This window comes from Mixophyes fleayi, chromosome 1 (assembly GCF_038048845.1).
Source record: "Mixophyes fleayi isolate aMixFle1 chromosome 1, aMixFle1.hap1, whole genome shotgun sequence".
Classification (NCBI taxonomy): Eukaryota; Metazoa; Chordata; class Amphibia; order Anura; family Limnodynastidae; genus Mixophyes; species Mixophyes fleayi.
In genome coordinates this window covers 77,827,326-77,843,767 of record NC_134402.1, presented here as the reverse complement: position 1 = coordinate 77,843,767, position 16,442 = coordinate 77,827,326, and the positions used below count along the sequence as shown (strand labels likewise).

Below are 16,442 nucleotides of genomic sequence, written 5' to 3'. Positions count from 1 at the left end.
TCAAGCTTCGTTTACAGGCGCTGGCAGGAGAGTGTCTCTCCCAAACAGCTGGAGCTCTGGGCATAGGTCATAAGGAATTGCTTGTTGCTAACCATCTACTGCCCCAGTTTCAATTTAGAACATTTATGGGTCCATGTACCATTTTATAAAACACTAGGGATGGCTTTCAAGTGTAAAAAAATAATAGTTTTTATTAGGAAACCAGTACAAGGAAAAAAACACCTTTTCTTTGATTCCATTGGTAGATAATATGCCTTCTGAGAGTTTCTTATGCTTTTAGAACTTAAGGAGAAAGAGCTTTGTTAGGAATCAGAGTAGTTTTAAGATTGTACCAGGATTATGGTTAGGAAAGGCTTGGAGTACAGCTTGAGCAAATGTTAGGTTTAAGGTTAAAGTTGGAGAAGATATGTTTGTAACTTGGGCTAATGTTAGGATATTTAGAGGTTGTTCTGTTGACACTCAAGATACATTGACTGTCTTCTTATAATATTTAACAATTCAGTAATTAAAACTTACGGTTTTGCAGAACGGTATAAATTGAAACATTTGCAAATGAACCTCATCATGTCAGTATTTTGGGACTTTTTGGCTTCTAATTTCGTATTTTTCTTTATCCTCTCTGTATCTCCTATTATCGTTCCTGCTCAATTAAGTAGCTGATCTGTTTAGTTTAAGTTTGAGATATTGATGCCAGATGGACCATTGAATTGTTAGTTCATATGATTCACCAATAAGGTACAATTTCCATATGGTTATCATCATCTGAATACAATCTCCAGAGACACTTTGTTGCTAGGACAGTCTGTGTGCATGACAGTGTAATACACAAAATGGTACGTACACGAACACTGTTCTCTGTGTTTCAAGGACGGGAGCGCCAGTGTACGTACCATTTTGTGTATTACAGTGTATTTTATTGTGGAGTTGTGTGTGGAAACTCCGAGGTATTTACACAGCTGCACACCTGAGTGAAGTGCCCTAGTAGATCTTGTTTTAAGTAGATTCATTGTGTGCATGACAGCTATACATAGGGAGATACTTGATAAAAAGTGGCCAATTGAGATATATACACACACACACACACACACACACACACATATATATATATATATATATATATATATATATATACATATACACACATGCAGGGAAGTTTAGGCTGCTTGTCTATTGCCTCTTATATCCTAGAATATGAAGGATATCTGTGAGGCTCATTTATCGTTGAGCAAATCTGTAGCACAAATGCTCTTTTGTGGAGTAATCTGCCTACTTTTGTGCAAGTTGTGCACCCACTTTTACAGCAATCCATATGGACATGGAGGCCAAAATGGCAACATCTGAGGGTTGCAAAAAATGTGTACTTGTCGATGTGAGAATTAAGGCGTGGCTTGCTATGTATATATTGGTCGCATGAATGCACCTATATTGCACCAAAGTGGAAAAACAACATTTTATTGCGTAGGAAAGGATTATATAAAAGCGCAGGCAGAGGTACGGGAGACTTCATGTATGCTCCCAGGATGTGCGCACAGCATTTTGCTCCCCAGAGACAGCAGGCCTGATACTATATTTGAAATGGGAAAGATTTTGCACGTTCCAGCTGCACTTAAGAGAAAAACTCTTTTTTTGGGCACAGTATGACCAATGTAGTATCTCACACACAAAAGTGGCACATATAATAAACATAGAAATTATCTCCTCACACTCTCATGATTAGTTGAAGAATTCAAGACTTCTCCCGTGCTGCCCCCTTCACTGCAACAACCTACCTCCCTCCATCCGCCTGTCCCCTCAAACGGGCTCTCTAAACTCATCTGTTCCGTAAGGCCTACCAACCATCCACATAACCTTATCGTTCTTATCACCTCCCACTTTCCTGTCTCCTCTTGTACTTGAACCCCTCTACTGACTCCCCTTGTGCTGCTGTCTGTTTCCCCTCCCCTTAGTATGTAAGCTCATATGAGCAGGGCCCTCTTCCCTTCTGTCTCACTACCATTTCTTCTACTCCTACACCACTGTACTTGCTATGCCTGGAGATATTGAAGTCTTGGCTATACTCATTTTACTCTGTACTGTTGTACTCTTGTATACTGTCTGTACTGTATTTTTGTATTTTGTATGCCGCTGAGGATACCTTGTGGCGCCATATAAATAAAGAAGAATAATAATAATCACACATCTCTGAGCACAAGGGGAGGAGCGCAGTTGGTGCAATAGCAGCAGGTGCTGGACAGCCCAGGTCAGGACAGGATCATGGGGCAGGTAAGGAAGTGTGTATAAATGTGAAGGATCGCTCTGCAGGCAGTATTACAATACTCAGTCAGTACGTTTTACCCCGGCTAGCTGGTGGGTACGGGCAACCCATACCAGATAACCCCCCCGAATACATGGGTGTTTAACACAGTCACCTGTTGACAGACTCTAGTGCAGTGTTGTGGTGCAGTGCAATTAAATATTGGGCACCAGGTCATCTCAGTTCAAAACAGGAAAACACTTTATTGAACCTCTTTTCTCCTCAAGCTCAAAAGAGCATAAGAGTTGCAGGTAAAGGTTATGCGACCACTTTAACTCCAGCACACACTTTACAGCAGTAAAGTATTTCAGACAGTTCGCGCATCTGATATTGAAGGAACAGTCATTACACAGCATCAGCGGATCCAATCATATACACAGACTCGTGTCCACCATCCCCTACGTCGGGGAACCTTCTTCTCAACTTGTTGCCACACTGCCTTCATGCAGTGACCCCCACTCAAGTATGGGGGCTCTTTCCAAGGGGGCTCCTACTGGTGCTGTACAGAGTAATTCCCCATTTCCAGGGACCTCCCCTCATCTCTCTGCTGAAGCTACATAAACTATTTGGGGGATCACTTTCAGAACATTTTATAGCTGCTGCACACCCCAGGTGTCAGGGATCTCTGCATCACTTTCTTTTAGACATATACTGTCTTGCTGACTCACAGTACTCCTCCTGGTGCAGGGTCCAACCGTAGTGTTACACATGCCAGTTTCCCTCCTGCTTAGGACACTTGAATCCGGCTAACAGGGCATCTGACCATGAACTCTCTCCCCGGGTGCTAACACTCATCGGGACTCTATTCAGGGGCTCTCTTTCCCCCCTGCTGTCGTACATCTAGGGTCTCTGGCTGCCATCCATCCAGGCCTTTCTCTCTCAGGCACGCTTTTTCAGCAGCTTCTCTTCAAAGGCTCTACCTTTATGCTGGCCTTTGTAGTGGGACTCTCCCCCTCTTGCCCACTGTCATACATGTGTTTCATCACTCAGGGCACTCTCTCTCTGCATTGGTGCCTCTTCTGGGGTACCCCTAATGGATGGGGATCCCCCTCCGCATGACTGTTCCCCACTTTAGTGCTCCCTTGCTGCCCTTCATCAATAAGAACTTTTACTCCCCTCAGAGGGATCTGTTAGTGCCCCTCGTGGCACTTACCGTGCCCCCCTACTTTATTGCCTCTCCAGGCACTACTTTCTACAGGGGACTTATATTTATTTGGCAGCTTGCGGCGCCTGCCGTGCTCCTGCTCATTTAACGGGGACCCGGGACCACTACCTCCGTTCCGGGTCCCGGCTGCCAGGTCACTCACTGAATGGAAGGAAGCCAGAGTCTTTTTAGACCCCCGCTCCCACCTGACCACGTCTGTCTCCCGACGTACGGCTCCCGTGGCCACGCCCAGCTACCAATGACGCGACACTCTCGCCATCGGAGGGCGGAACCTAACGGCCGCCGATGCTACATAATCACACCTCTGAGCACAGGGGGAAGAGCACAGTTGGTGCAATAGCAGCAGGTGCTGGACAGCCCAGGTCAGGACTGGATCATGGTGGAGGTAAGGAAGGAAGAGTGGAGGGGGAGAGCAATAATTAAAATCTATACTAAACAAAACAAGTAGTAGCATAGTTTTAGAAATGTCACCACTGCCATTGACCTACTACATAATCAGTGACCAGAAAACCTGCACATACATGAAATTCATGCAAAGCTACAGATTACCTTAAAGACAAACATTAATACAGTAAAATCAATGACAAGTTAGGATCTAGTGATTTGTTTATACTATGCTCCTCCAGTCCATAACAGTGACATATTTATATAAAGTCATAAATAGTTCACTGTGTATGCCCTTCATCACCTTCACATGCCCTCCCTCACTGAAGGGACAGGAGTTACCGTTGCATCGAAGGGGACAGATACCTGCGGCCAATCATGATAGTGCTGTATATATCAGCCACTGATCTCAGTGCCTTCCTCCCCACTGTGCCTTATCGAGGCAATGTAAAAGGTCTCAATAAAAGAAAACCAGACTACACTATCAACCAATACCAGGCGTGGGTGGGTGGGATCTTGCAAAGCAGAATGAGGCAACCAGGAAATGGGACCCACTATAAAAGAACCCAAGAACCTCCCCTTCACATCATTGGCCGGGTCTGCAAACCTGTTAACTCTTTCAGGTAAGTGTAAGCTTGAGTGCAATACTATCACTGTTTAATTGCATTCATCTATAGGGACTCTCTTGTAATAAGGCTGCTCTTGACACTAGGGCAGTCTGATTTATTTAGTTTAGTGCACATTTTACAACTTAAAAAATGTATGCTATCTGCAAAATAGTATATCCTCAAATCTTATAGGTTGTCTAGAATGTTTTCAAAATGGTATGCTTCCAATATCGAAAACGCTTTGCACAATTTCCAAGAGGGTGCACAGGGTGGAGCAGTGGTTTCATCCCAATACAAAAAATATGTTACAGGGGGGCTGGCCATAAAGTATTTAGTGGGGACAAGGAAAAATGCAATTATTATAGCAGTCAAACAGGAAAGGGTGCAAAAAGGATGGCAATGACAGATTTGACTGGGCAATGAGAGATATGGCTGCAGTATGTAGGAGGGTATAATGGATATTATATAGGAAAGAAAAATAACTAGAAGGCAAAAAAACATTTAAAATATGTCCACTGCAAAGCAGGGCAACACAAATGGTGAACCACAAGCAATAAACATTGGTGCACACAGCATGGCAAAAAAAAATATGTAGGAGGCTGGAGGTGGGGCTGGTGCTAGTTAACTCACCCCTTAGATTGGATGGTCATGTCCTCTCCATGGTATGGTCACACCCCCTTCGTAGTTAAGCATTTGGAAACCCACCTCTAGAAAATCTGCATTTGTCCCTGGATATCCCCCATTTTATAGGGGTGTTTATTGGGGTGTGATGTGGGTGTCGGCCTTGAAATGTGTTGGACATAAAACTGGGCGTACTTGCATAAGAAAAGATGAGCTGTGCAAGTTTGCATGTTTTGCTGTTTGTAAGCGAGTCTTAGTGAAAGCAGACGTGTGACAGAATCAGCAGTTTTGAGCCAAGGTGCTTTAAGTCTCAAAAACAAATGGTTAACATGATCTTTGTATTTTAATTGAAAATACAACTGAATCAGAAAATGTTAATTAATGGTGACAGACCCATTACTGTCGTATGAAATGGGAATTATGTCTGATTTACCGTCAATTTGTGAAAACACAAACTACTTGTGAATTGGTACAGGTGCGAAAAGAAAAAACAGCTTGGGCGCTAAGTGATGTGGCCCAATTCACAAATGTGTGTGTGTATATATATATATATATATATATATATATATATATATATATATATATAATATATATATATATACGATATAGATATAGATATATATTTATATATTATGATACAGAGAGCTGTTGGCCAAATAGGAGATATAGTAGTCTCCCAATTACTTATGGTGCAAAAAGAAAGGAAAGCTCTGCGCTGAGTGCACCTCATTCTACTACATTGTTATGATAATTTTATGTGTATTCAGAACAGACTTCCCCTTTCGTGTTTGGTACAGGTGCTAGGTCACCCTTTAGCATGTTTGTGTAGACTGTAGAGGTGACCTAAACCATTATTTTAGCAGCCATCATATGTTTGTTCCTGCTTAGTCTACCCCATTTTTGTATTAATAGCAGTACTTACCATAATTATACTGCACCTTTTGTAGAATGAAAATTGGATACATGCTGCTTTCTATTCTGAAAATTGCTCTTTTATTGGTATTAAAAGCACACAATGCCGAGGCAGGGTAGAACCACATGTCATTTATGGCATTCAGATTTCCATCTAAGCCAGGGTAATGTTTATTTTCCTGCCCAGTTTGTACATTTATGGAGATGGCTTTGTGTGCCAGATATTGCAGCAGTGATATTATTATTATATATTCTAATCACATTAAATGCTCTTGGGATGTATTGAGGTCCTGCAATTGGCAGTTTTGATGCAAAGCATGTAACGTTACCTGTGAGGCATCTTACTGTCCCCATTAATCCAGATAGCTAACACTTTGATTTATATTTACTAAACTGCGGGTTTTAAAAAGGGGGGATGTTGACTATAGCAACCAATCAGATTCTAGCTGTCATTTTGTAGACTGTACTAAATAACTGATAACTATAATCTGATTGGTTGCTATAGGCAACATCTCCACTTTTAAAACTTGCAGTTTAGTAAATATACCCCTTTGTGTTTGTTGGCTGCAACTTATGTTCGCACAATGCTGATTGTTCCCTTTTGCTGTGCATATTTTAATAAAAGAATATAATGAAAGGTGCGTCATAGGACTAGAAAATTGATATTGAGGAATACTAGCCAGCATAAATAGTGCGGAATCCATATTACTGTAAATAAATTCTGTTTATTAAAACATCTATTGACAAAAATGCAGAGAATAAATAACAGATATTAAAAAAAAAAAATTCTTCTCAGGTGATTATAATTACAACATTGTGCATGTCATGATTATCCTGGTGTTGAAGGTGTTCCAAAAGAGTAGGCGGATCTTGTATTAAATAGTATAAAAACTCAGTACTTCAGACACACAGTAACAAATAATTGCGCAGTGTCAGATCTCTTATATAGCGCTGTCATAAAATATGGGTATATACTCCACAGTGAATGGCCAATTCACCTTTGGGTTAAATCTGTATAGATAATCTTTATGTGCTTCCTGTTGTAATGCTGACGTCCTATGGGACTCGATCAGAAACATAAATTACACGTCAATTTTAAACCTGAGAGCAATTTGGGGTAATCTTACCCGATCACAGGGAAGGACTCCTATTCATATTATCCACACAGCCAGAAATAGTTCACGATCAGGGTCTCTCCACAGTAATCCACACGCTGAATCAGCACAGCTCTTGTGTATTATAACAGTCCCTTTCTTCGCATATGCAGTAGTTTTAGGTGCACAAATAAAGATTAACGAATGCCGGCTCATTGGACCCGCCCAATGGTACAGGTTATAAATTTAACTAACGTGTTTCGTCAATAAAAATATGATTTTCCCTTGCATAGTGAGCATGACAGTTAGTTCTTTGTTTTAAATATATTTTAATAAAATACTTTGTCCAAGGTAAGCATAGATCAGGTTACATACTATTATTTGATCCTTTAACCCACTGAATATACACTTTGATGTTGTAGTATAAAATATTTGCTGCACTATTTAAAATATGAGTCCATGTTAAATACAGTAGTATAATTAGAGTCAGATGGGCTCTGATTTAAATAGCATTCAGAACCAGAGAAGTTGTTCTGTTCAGTTGTCCCAATAAGAACAAATACTAATTACATTGAGAACACAGACCAAAAAAGTTATAATTGGCTTTTTTTCTTACCCTCCCCATTATGTAATAGGGCTGAGACCCTGTTACTGGGAGCCACCTAGAACAATATTATGCTGTGTTCTCTTCCACTAACCTAAATAAAAATGCTTGATGGGAGAGAACAAGATGGAATCCCTTGGAGGCGGAGGGTCTACTTTCGGTGGGGCAATTATTGGATAACTGTCACAATATCAGAATACGAATCCTAAGGTTTGCCCAGATTAGTGCTACTCTAGTAGGGCACGGATTCTAATGACCAGGGACCGCCGCAAGGCGGTTTGGCCTTTCCTGCGTCTGACCCGCGGGTCGCGGCCCCTACTAGGAATACAGAGCAAAAACCCCTTTGAGAGATAGGACGGAAGGGTAAGCAAGGAAGCTTAGAGTTGATAGTCAGCTGTGCAGACGATCTGGTTACCACTGGGATGGCAGCAGATACACTAGGAAGTGTTAGTCCTAAAGCTGGCAGGTTTTCACTGGAATGGAGGTGAAGCGAGGAGTAGGTAGTCAGCTCTGCAGACGAAAAGGTTACCACTGGGATGATACACTAGGAAGTGTCAGTCCTGTAGTCAGCAGGTACAGCTGGAATGAAGTGAAAAGAGTGTCAGCTCTGCGGACAAGCCGATTACCACACAAGAATGGAGTGTAGAGAGTCAGCTTTGCAGACAAGTAGGTTATCCTACTGGAATAGAGTGTAGAGAGTCAGCTTTGCAGACAAGCAGGGACCACACAAGAAAAGAGCCACATCTAGCTCCGGAAGGTAACTTAAACACCAAACATCCAGGGGAGGTGCCTTTTAAAGTTTGGAGCCAATTTGATTGGCCAATAGGAGAGCAGCAGAGGATTTAGATAGGACGGGTTTACGCATGCTTGTTCAAGTTAGCGGCGCCCCCAGGACAAAGCGGACAGCCGGCAGGAGAATGTAAGTCTGCCGTGGATCAGGTTCGCAGCCCGATGGCCCGGCGTGTGACGTCTTCAATAAAATGTTTATAAAAAATATGTATTCCTTTTAAAAAAAAGGTATTTTTTCTTTTGTGTACTGTAAATGAAAACTATACATGTATAATGTATACAGGAATATCTGTTACAGGAATATTTCTAGCTTGTATAATAGTATAACAAAGTCCACTTGCCAAGTTTAGAACACCTGTGGCCAAGTCCACAGATCTGAAAATCTGAGAGAGCAGTCACAAACAAACGAGTTTGTTTACTAGAAATACGGAAGGATACTATGAATCTAAATCAAGAATATTAATTCATAGACACAATTGAAGCTACTTGTGGTTTGTTTTTATTTTTTTAAACAGCAGCATTGTAACTGTTCATCATGATATTGAAGTCATTTTTCTATTATGTGTTCCTATAACTCAGTCTTCCCTTTGCAGAATCTTTCTGTGGAGGAGATTGGTGCGGATGTCACTACAAGGCACAGTCTCTCAGCTAGGACGCACTTGCGTTTTAGCACTTAAGCTCATTCTTGAGGAAAGGGTCATCTGATCTCTGAGTCAGAGCAACCCATCAATTAATATACATGATGGTAGGGGAAGAGGGGTGGGGGAAGGATTTTATTGTGAGCGAACATCATGACAAGAGGGGCATTTCTGCTCACTGCTTACTACATCAGATGTCACGTGACTGTGGTTGTCAGGGTAGTAACCTGGCACTTGGCAATCTGTCAAAATAATTTATAGCAGCTTGAAGAAAAAAGTAAATGCAGGAACAACGAACATCACAATTTATCTATCCACTGTATACCAGAGGGATTTATGTTGCTTTAAACAACAAATATATATATTTTTCAGTGCATTTTAATGTTTCTCCAATATGTACATAATTCTCAGTGAAGTAAAAAAATAAAAAGTACATATAACTACACAAATGCTTTCAGATAGTTAAAATAAAACTACAAATTGAGACATTGCACTTAATATTTTCTTTCTGTGCAAAACATATTGGACTCCAGTTTCAAGTCATTGATTCATGGAATGCGATCTACCAGACATAAATATTGAATTTCTGAAATTCTTGGTTGTAGCTACAACAGTGAAGGTCGTCTTACCAATGTAACTTTCCCAACCGGTGTTGTAACAAATCTCCATGGTGAAATGGACAAGGCCATCACAGTGGATATAGAGTCATCTAGCAGAGAGGAAGATGTCAGCATTACCTCCAATTTATCTTCAATTGATTCCTTCTATACAATGGTCCAAGGTATGTACATGTCGCACTTTTAAAAGAGAAAGTAATTGCAGAAGTTCTTACTGTTAGGATTGTGACCTGATTAGTGATCTAGATGGGTTTTTAACAAGTTAAGAAGTGAAAGACATAGTTTACTTAGAAACCTAGAATTTTCATTTTGTAAGCAGAGTTTCTGAATGAGTCATGTGTATTCTATATGAACATAAACTGTTCTCTAAGGTAGGGAGATTCTCAAAATATGAGTTATGTTTTGCCTTAGCAAATGGATCTTTGATACTTTGAGTTTATTTGTATGTGAAAAATGTTGCTGTCTTCATAAATGATGCTGTTTTTTAGTAGTTATTTTTTGTTTTGGTTCCCAGATCAGCTGAGAAACAGCTACCAAGTTGGCTATGATGGTTCCGTCAGAATTATCTATGGTAACGGAATGGATTTTCACTTCCAGACAGAGCCCCATATTCTAGCTGGTCCCGCTAATCCAACTATGACAAAAAGAAATATGACTCTTCCAGGAGAGAATGGGCACAACCTGGTAGAGTGGAGGTTCCGAAAAGAACAAGTTCAGGGAAAAGTTAATGTGTTTGGCCGGAAGCTCAGAGTAAGTATATTACCTAAACACAAAATGTGTAGTGTCTATCACATGCTTTTTATGTGCTCTGATAAAATGATGTCTCTTTAATGTTATCATAACGTATAATTTATAAAAGGATAAATAGAACCTAAGCCTCTGATGGCATGATTATCCTGTGATCAAAGAACCTTTGCCATTATCTAAAGCCAGGAACCAGTGGAACCGATCATAATGTGAGCTCACAGCGTGGGGAGAGTGTTTTCATGACTCTCAGTAGAAGCATTGTATTCTTTTCATCTCAGAAGTTGGCCCTTGTAACTGTATTAAATGGTGAGACCTGTATATCCCACCTTCAACATTCTTCTCTGCCCACCTGCACCTCTTCCCCTTCCTACCTCAGAACTGTGGTTGTGCCACCTACAAAGACAAAATTGACACCGTTCGACAAGAAATTTCCTCGTGCCAAATCCTGCAAATGCCATCCACCCCAATCAACCCTTAGTTCATTCTTTCCTATAATTGAAGACAAAGTCTCAACACTCAATTCAGTCTCTCACCCTACAACCTGCCCCCTCAATCCAATTCCCTCCCAAGTTCTCTGCTCCATCATCCCCACTGCATGCCCACCTCTAGCTCCCCTCTTCAACCTATCTCTGTCCACTGGCACATTTCCATTCTCCTCCAAACACCTGCTCATTTCACCAATTCTGAAGAAACCATATTCTCTACTCCCCTTTGCCTCCAAATTTCCTGAGTGACTTGTGTAAAACTGCCTTTCTCACTTTCTTTCCTCTCATTCCATTCTCGAATGTCTGCAATCAGGCTTTTATCCCCAATACTCCACTGTAATTGCACTCACAAAAGTGATCAATGATCTACTTAAAGCAGTCTAAGGGTAATTTCTCCATAGTAATCCTCCTACACCTCTCTGCTGTTTTCAAAGCCGTTGATCACCTTCTTCTCCTGAACACCCTTTGCTTCATTGACCTCAGTGACACAGTTCTTTCCTGGTTTACTTCCTACTTATTGAACTAGTTCTTAAGTGTCTCTACCTCTGGCACATACTTCCCTTCAATCCAACTATCTGTTGCGGTCCCACAAGGCTCTGCTCTTGGTTCTCTGCTTTTCACACCTCTTCTCTTGGGAAAGTAATTGGCTAATTTGGCCTCCAGTACCACCTCTATGCTGATGACACCCAAATCTACCTCTCCTCCCCTGACCTTGCCCCTTCTGTACTTTCTGGTGTAGCAAACAGTCTCTCTGCTATTTCCACATGGATGTCCCGATGCTACCTAAAACTCATCATGTACAAAACAGAGATTATCTCCCCTCCTCTAAGTTAATAACACCCATCAATTCTCCATCACCATTAATTACATTACATTTTTTTTTAATTCTCCCAATTCTCCCTGCCTTGGTGTCATGCTTGACTCCACCATCTGATTCATTGCACATATCCAGTCTCTCTCCCAGTTATGTCACCTTCACCTTATGAATATGCCGTTTTCTTACCCAAAATGATACCCAAACTCTTTTCCATTCTCTCATCGCCCCTGCCTTGATGACTGCAACCTACTGCTATCTGGCATTCCCCTCACCAATCTATTCCAACTTCAGTTCATCTTAAATGCATGACTGATTTCCTCTGTAACTCTCTAAAACTGCTGTTCCACTTTGCAGATCCTTACACTGACTCCTGTGTCCTCCAGAATCCAACTAAAATTACTCCCCCTTTTTTAGAAATGCCTCATCAACACCACACCTTGATGCATACTGAAATGTCATATCAAAATACTCTTCCTCTTGCCCTCTTAGATCTACTTCATCTTTGGTAATCACCTCTCTCTCCCGCCTACAAGACTTCTCCAGTGGCGTTACTTACCCTGATGGAATTCCATACCACGTCCAATCAGACTGTTACACACTGCAGATCTTTAAAAACTCTCTGGAAACCTATTTCTTTCTTAGGCTACACACTATAGGTTTTTCACCCAATTCTTGTGCCAGTAACATGATAAACGACCATTAGGTCCAATATCGCATTAGTGTGTACGCTGCAACAATCAAGTTTTATTGTTCCAAAGCACATCATATCGTTTGCTTTTATAAATGGACTAAAAATCTCTATAAATGATGGACCGATGTCTGGCACATTCTGCAGTGTGTATGCACTCACATCCAGTCACAATCTTTTCAGCAGATGGTTAGGACAGATGAAGAGCACAGATCTGAAGGTAAATCTTGTAAAACGTGTATAGTGTGTACGGATGAATCGGCTGCTGATCCGGACTTTAAGTCGTTGGTAAACTTGTTAACGATATCGCATTGGGAGAAATTTTATGTAGTGTGTACCCAGCCTTCGAGATTACCCTACTTCCACCAATACTATGCACACTAATGCACCCTCACAACTGCCCCAATCTCCACTCTGATCCACACTTGTTGTTCTTGTTTCAACTGTGCCCTCTTTCAGTTAGTATATAAGCTATCTTATAAGCATTGCCCTCCCTATCCTTTGTTTCCTGTCTGCATTTATTTTGACTACCTTGTATGTCCCTGTTTTATGTATGTCCTGTTTTCCTCATTTTATGGCTCTGTGAAATCTTATAAATCTGCAATAATAATAATAGTAATAATAATAATAATACCCCAGTCAAACACAAATTATATGCATAGTTTTCATTCACTGTAATAAAATTTACATTTAATATTTTAAAATGTGTAACTGTGATGCAAACAAAAAAATTCAGTGCGAAATTTTAATGCCAGACGAAACTAATTAATTATAGTGCAAACTGTAAAACTAACAATTAAATTCATAACAGCTTAGTCTTACCAAACTATAATAGATATTAAGAGCTTGAGCAGTTCCACAATACACTGGCAAGAAAATAAAGTTTATAGCGTGGCATTAAAACTAGAGATGGTCACTGACCCCCGTGTTTTGGTTTTGTATTCAGTTTTGGATCTGGATTACCTTCGTGTTTTGGTTTTGCAAAACCGCCCTTGCGTGTTTTGGTTTTGGTTTTGGTTTTGCAAAACCGCCCTTGCGTGTTTTGGTTTTGGTTTTGCTTTGCTATTTTTGAAAAAAATACAATTTTTTTGGTCTAAAATAACCTAATTTAGTGCTCCACCAGTTTCTTAGATAAGTGAGGTAATTCTAAAGCTAATAAATTATGAAAAAAAATATGCCCCCCCCCCCGCCCTCCACTTGTAGTTCAATATAAACAAAGCAGCCTGCACAGACTGTGGAACTAGAAAGTAAAATTAAATGGACCACGGTAGTTTGGTGGCTATCTATGCCCCCCCCCCCCCCGCCCTCCACTTTTAGTTCAATATAAACAAAACAGCCTCCACAGACTGTGGAACTAAAAATTTGAATATACAAAGAAATGGACAAAGGCAGTTTGGTATCTGTCTGCATCAGACCCCTCTTCCCCATCCACTTGTAGTAAAATAGAAAAAAGCCCAGCCTGCATAGACTGTAGAACTAGAAATTCGAATATACAAAGAAATGGACAAAGGCAGTTTGGTATCTGTCTGCATCAGATCCCCTCTCCACTAGGAGTAAAATAGAAAACTATTCAGCCGTTATATAATCTAGAATATAAATAGAAATTGAGAAAGGCAATTTGGTATCTGTCTGCATCATAATCATCAACATTCTTATTAGCGTCCTCATCACCTCCACAAATCTCCCCCTCATCCTATTCTATTTCCAAAGTGGCATCCTCAATTTGTGTATCACCGGCTGCACTCGGGCTGTTCAGGCACACATCAGCGGAACTGCTGAAAGGGCCCTTCTTTATGGGTACACTAACAGAATGCTCACGATTAGACATCCCACTGTTGGATGGACTCTCCACAGGGATTGGTGTCATTTGTGAATCAGAGCAAACATTATCCTCTAATGCCTTACTGTTATCTTGCAGCTCGGCTTTGACGCGTAACAGTAGTTGTGCACCAATTGTAGGCTCGGTAACTTTTTGGGATCTGCCACTAATAGCCAAAGGTGAAGGCCTCATTCTCTCTTTGCCACTGCGTGTGTAGAATGGCATGTTGGCAATTTTTTTTTTTTATCGGCACTTAACTTTTGCTCAGTAACACTTCTTTTTCACTTCAAGTAAATTTTTGTTGGGTTTTTGTTTTTTGGACTGATTTAGAAACACTGTGTAGTTTGACATCGCCTTGCCCAGATGACGTACTGGGAACACTAACATCAGGACTGGTGACAGAACCTGGTTGCTCATTCTGATCATATGTGGACTGCTTTGAATCCATTCTGAGCGCAAAGCACTGGGGAGTGCTAAAAATTATTTGGTAGATACTGCTGACAGATATGACTTTTGACAGCCAGAAATATTTATGCACAATTATGGGGGACACCCCAAAAGCACTGGGGAGTGCTAAAAATTATTTGGTAGATACTGCTGACAGATATGACTTTTCACAGCCAGAAATATTTATGCACAATTATGGGGGACACCCCAAAAGCACTGGGAAATGCTAAAAATTATTTGGTATATACTGCTGACAGATATGACTTTTGACAGCCAGAAATATTTATGCACAATTATGGGGGACACCCCAAAAGCACTGGGGAGTGCTAAAAATTATTTGGTAGATACTGCTGACAGATATGACTTTTCACAGCCAGAAATATTTATGCACAATTATGGGGGACACCCCAAAAGCACTGGGAAATGCTAAAAATTATTTGGTATATACTGCTGACAGATATGACTTTTGACAGCCAGAAATATTTATGCACAATTATGGGGGACACCCCAAAAGCACTGGGGAGTGCCAAATATTAAAAAAGAAAAAACAACCTCTATCCTCCTCTCTTCTCTAGCGATTTTTGTTACAGCAATTGGAATAAGAATATTGGATTCTCTGTCCCTGCTCTAATCAGCCTGTGACTACACCCTGCTCTCTCCCTCTGTCAAATGGCAATGGATTGCTGTGGAGGCGTGTATTTATAATCTTGAAATATCGCGAGAACCGAGCCACAAGATCCGACGAAGTCACGATGACGTTCGGCCTCGATTTGGATTCGGAGCGGGCGGGAGAGTACCGAGCTACTCAGCTCGGTACTCGGATACCCAAAGTTCGGGTGGGTTCGGTTCTCGGGGAACCGGACCCGCCCATCTCTAATTAAAACCATGCTTGCCTACTTTTCTGAGATCTCCTCTAGGAGATAAGGAGGGTAGCTTGTGAAGTCAGGTGGGACTTAATGATGCAATTCATGTCATCATGCTCTGCCCACTACGACACAATGAGTCAGTTTGCATCATTATACTTTGAACTGCAGTGTGATGACGCACTACACACCATCACACACGTTGTGTTATGCCCACCATGTCTCATTCTGGCTGGGGGATTGAAAGACTCTGTCAAGAGCCCAGGACCTCTCCCATTATTTCGGGATTTGTCTGGACATCCCAGGAGAGTCGGCAAGTATGATTAGAACATATTTACTGGTGACAAGCTTCATTCTTTTGAACAATTTCTCTTACATGTGGGTCACAGCTCAGGATTCATAATCTAGTCACACAGGGATATCACATCATGCTGTGGCATTAACATGCTCCAATACCTAGTGTACCTATCACCTGTATTGCAAGCTCTGGATGCATTTATTTTGTGGGCTCAGCAAGTCATGAGAGTATAGCCTAGCAATTCACTAGGAACTAGGGGTAGCACTGAGGCATGAGGCACAGAGCGCCTCATGCTTTTATGATATCCATAATTCTTAGTAAATTGATAGGCTCAATATTGGTTCAGCTTTCAAAATGGCTGACTCCAGTATGCTTTAATCCCCTCATATCCGTTGGTGTTCGCATCTCAGTGACAGTCTAACTTTTATTGTGAATAGTTATATTTCTTGGTCTAATAGAGTCAATTTAGAGTGACTTTGTTAACTGGACATTATTTTGTTTTTATTTTTATTTTCGGACTATAATGATGCTGATATTCTCTTTTTTTTTTTCT

At 40.9% G+C, this 16,442-nt stretch overlaps 1 protein-coding gene across 14 annotated transcripts in view; it reads left to right on the top strand.

The window, feature by feature from the left end:
- TENM3 (teneurin transmembrane protein 3) overlaps nucleotides 1–16,442 on the top strand; it is a 763,547-nt gene that overhangs the window by 727,602 nt on the left and 19,503 nt on the right. For all 14 annotated transcript variants that reach the window (XM_075197350.1, XM_075197334.1, XM_075197322.1 and 11 more), the window contains 2 exons: nucleotides 9,714–9,889; nucleotides 10,240–10,475. In XM_075197350.1, the coding sequence (XP_075053451.1) occupies nucleotides 9,714–9,889; nucleotides 10,240–10,475 (412 nt within the window). The remainder of the gene's footprint in view (nucleotides 1–9,713; nucleotides 9,890–10,239; nucleotides 10,476–16,442) is intronic.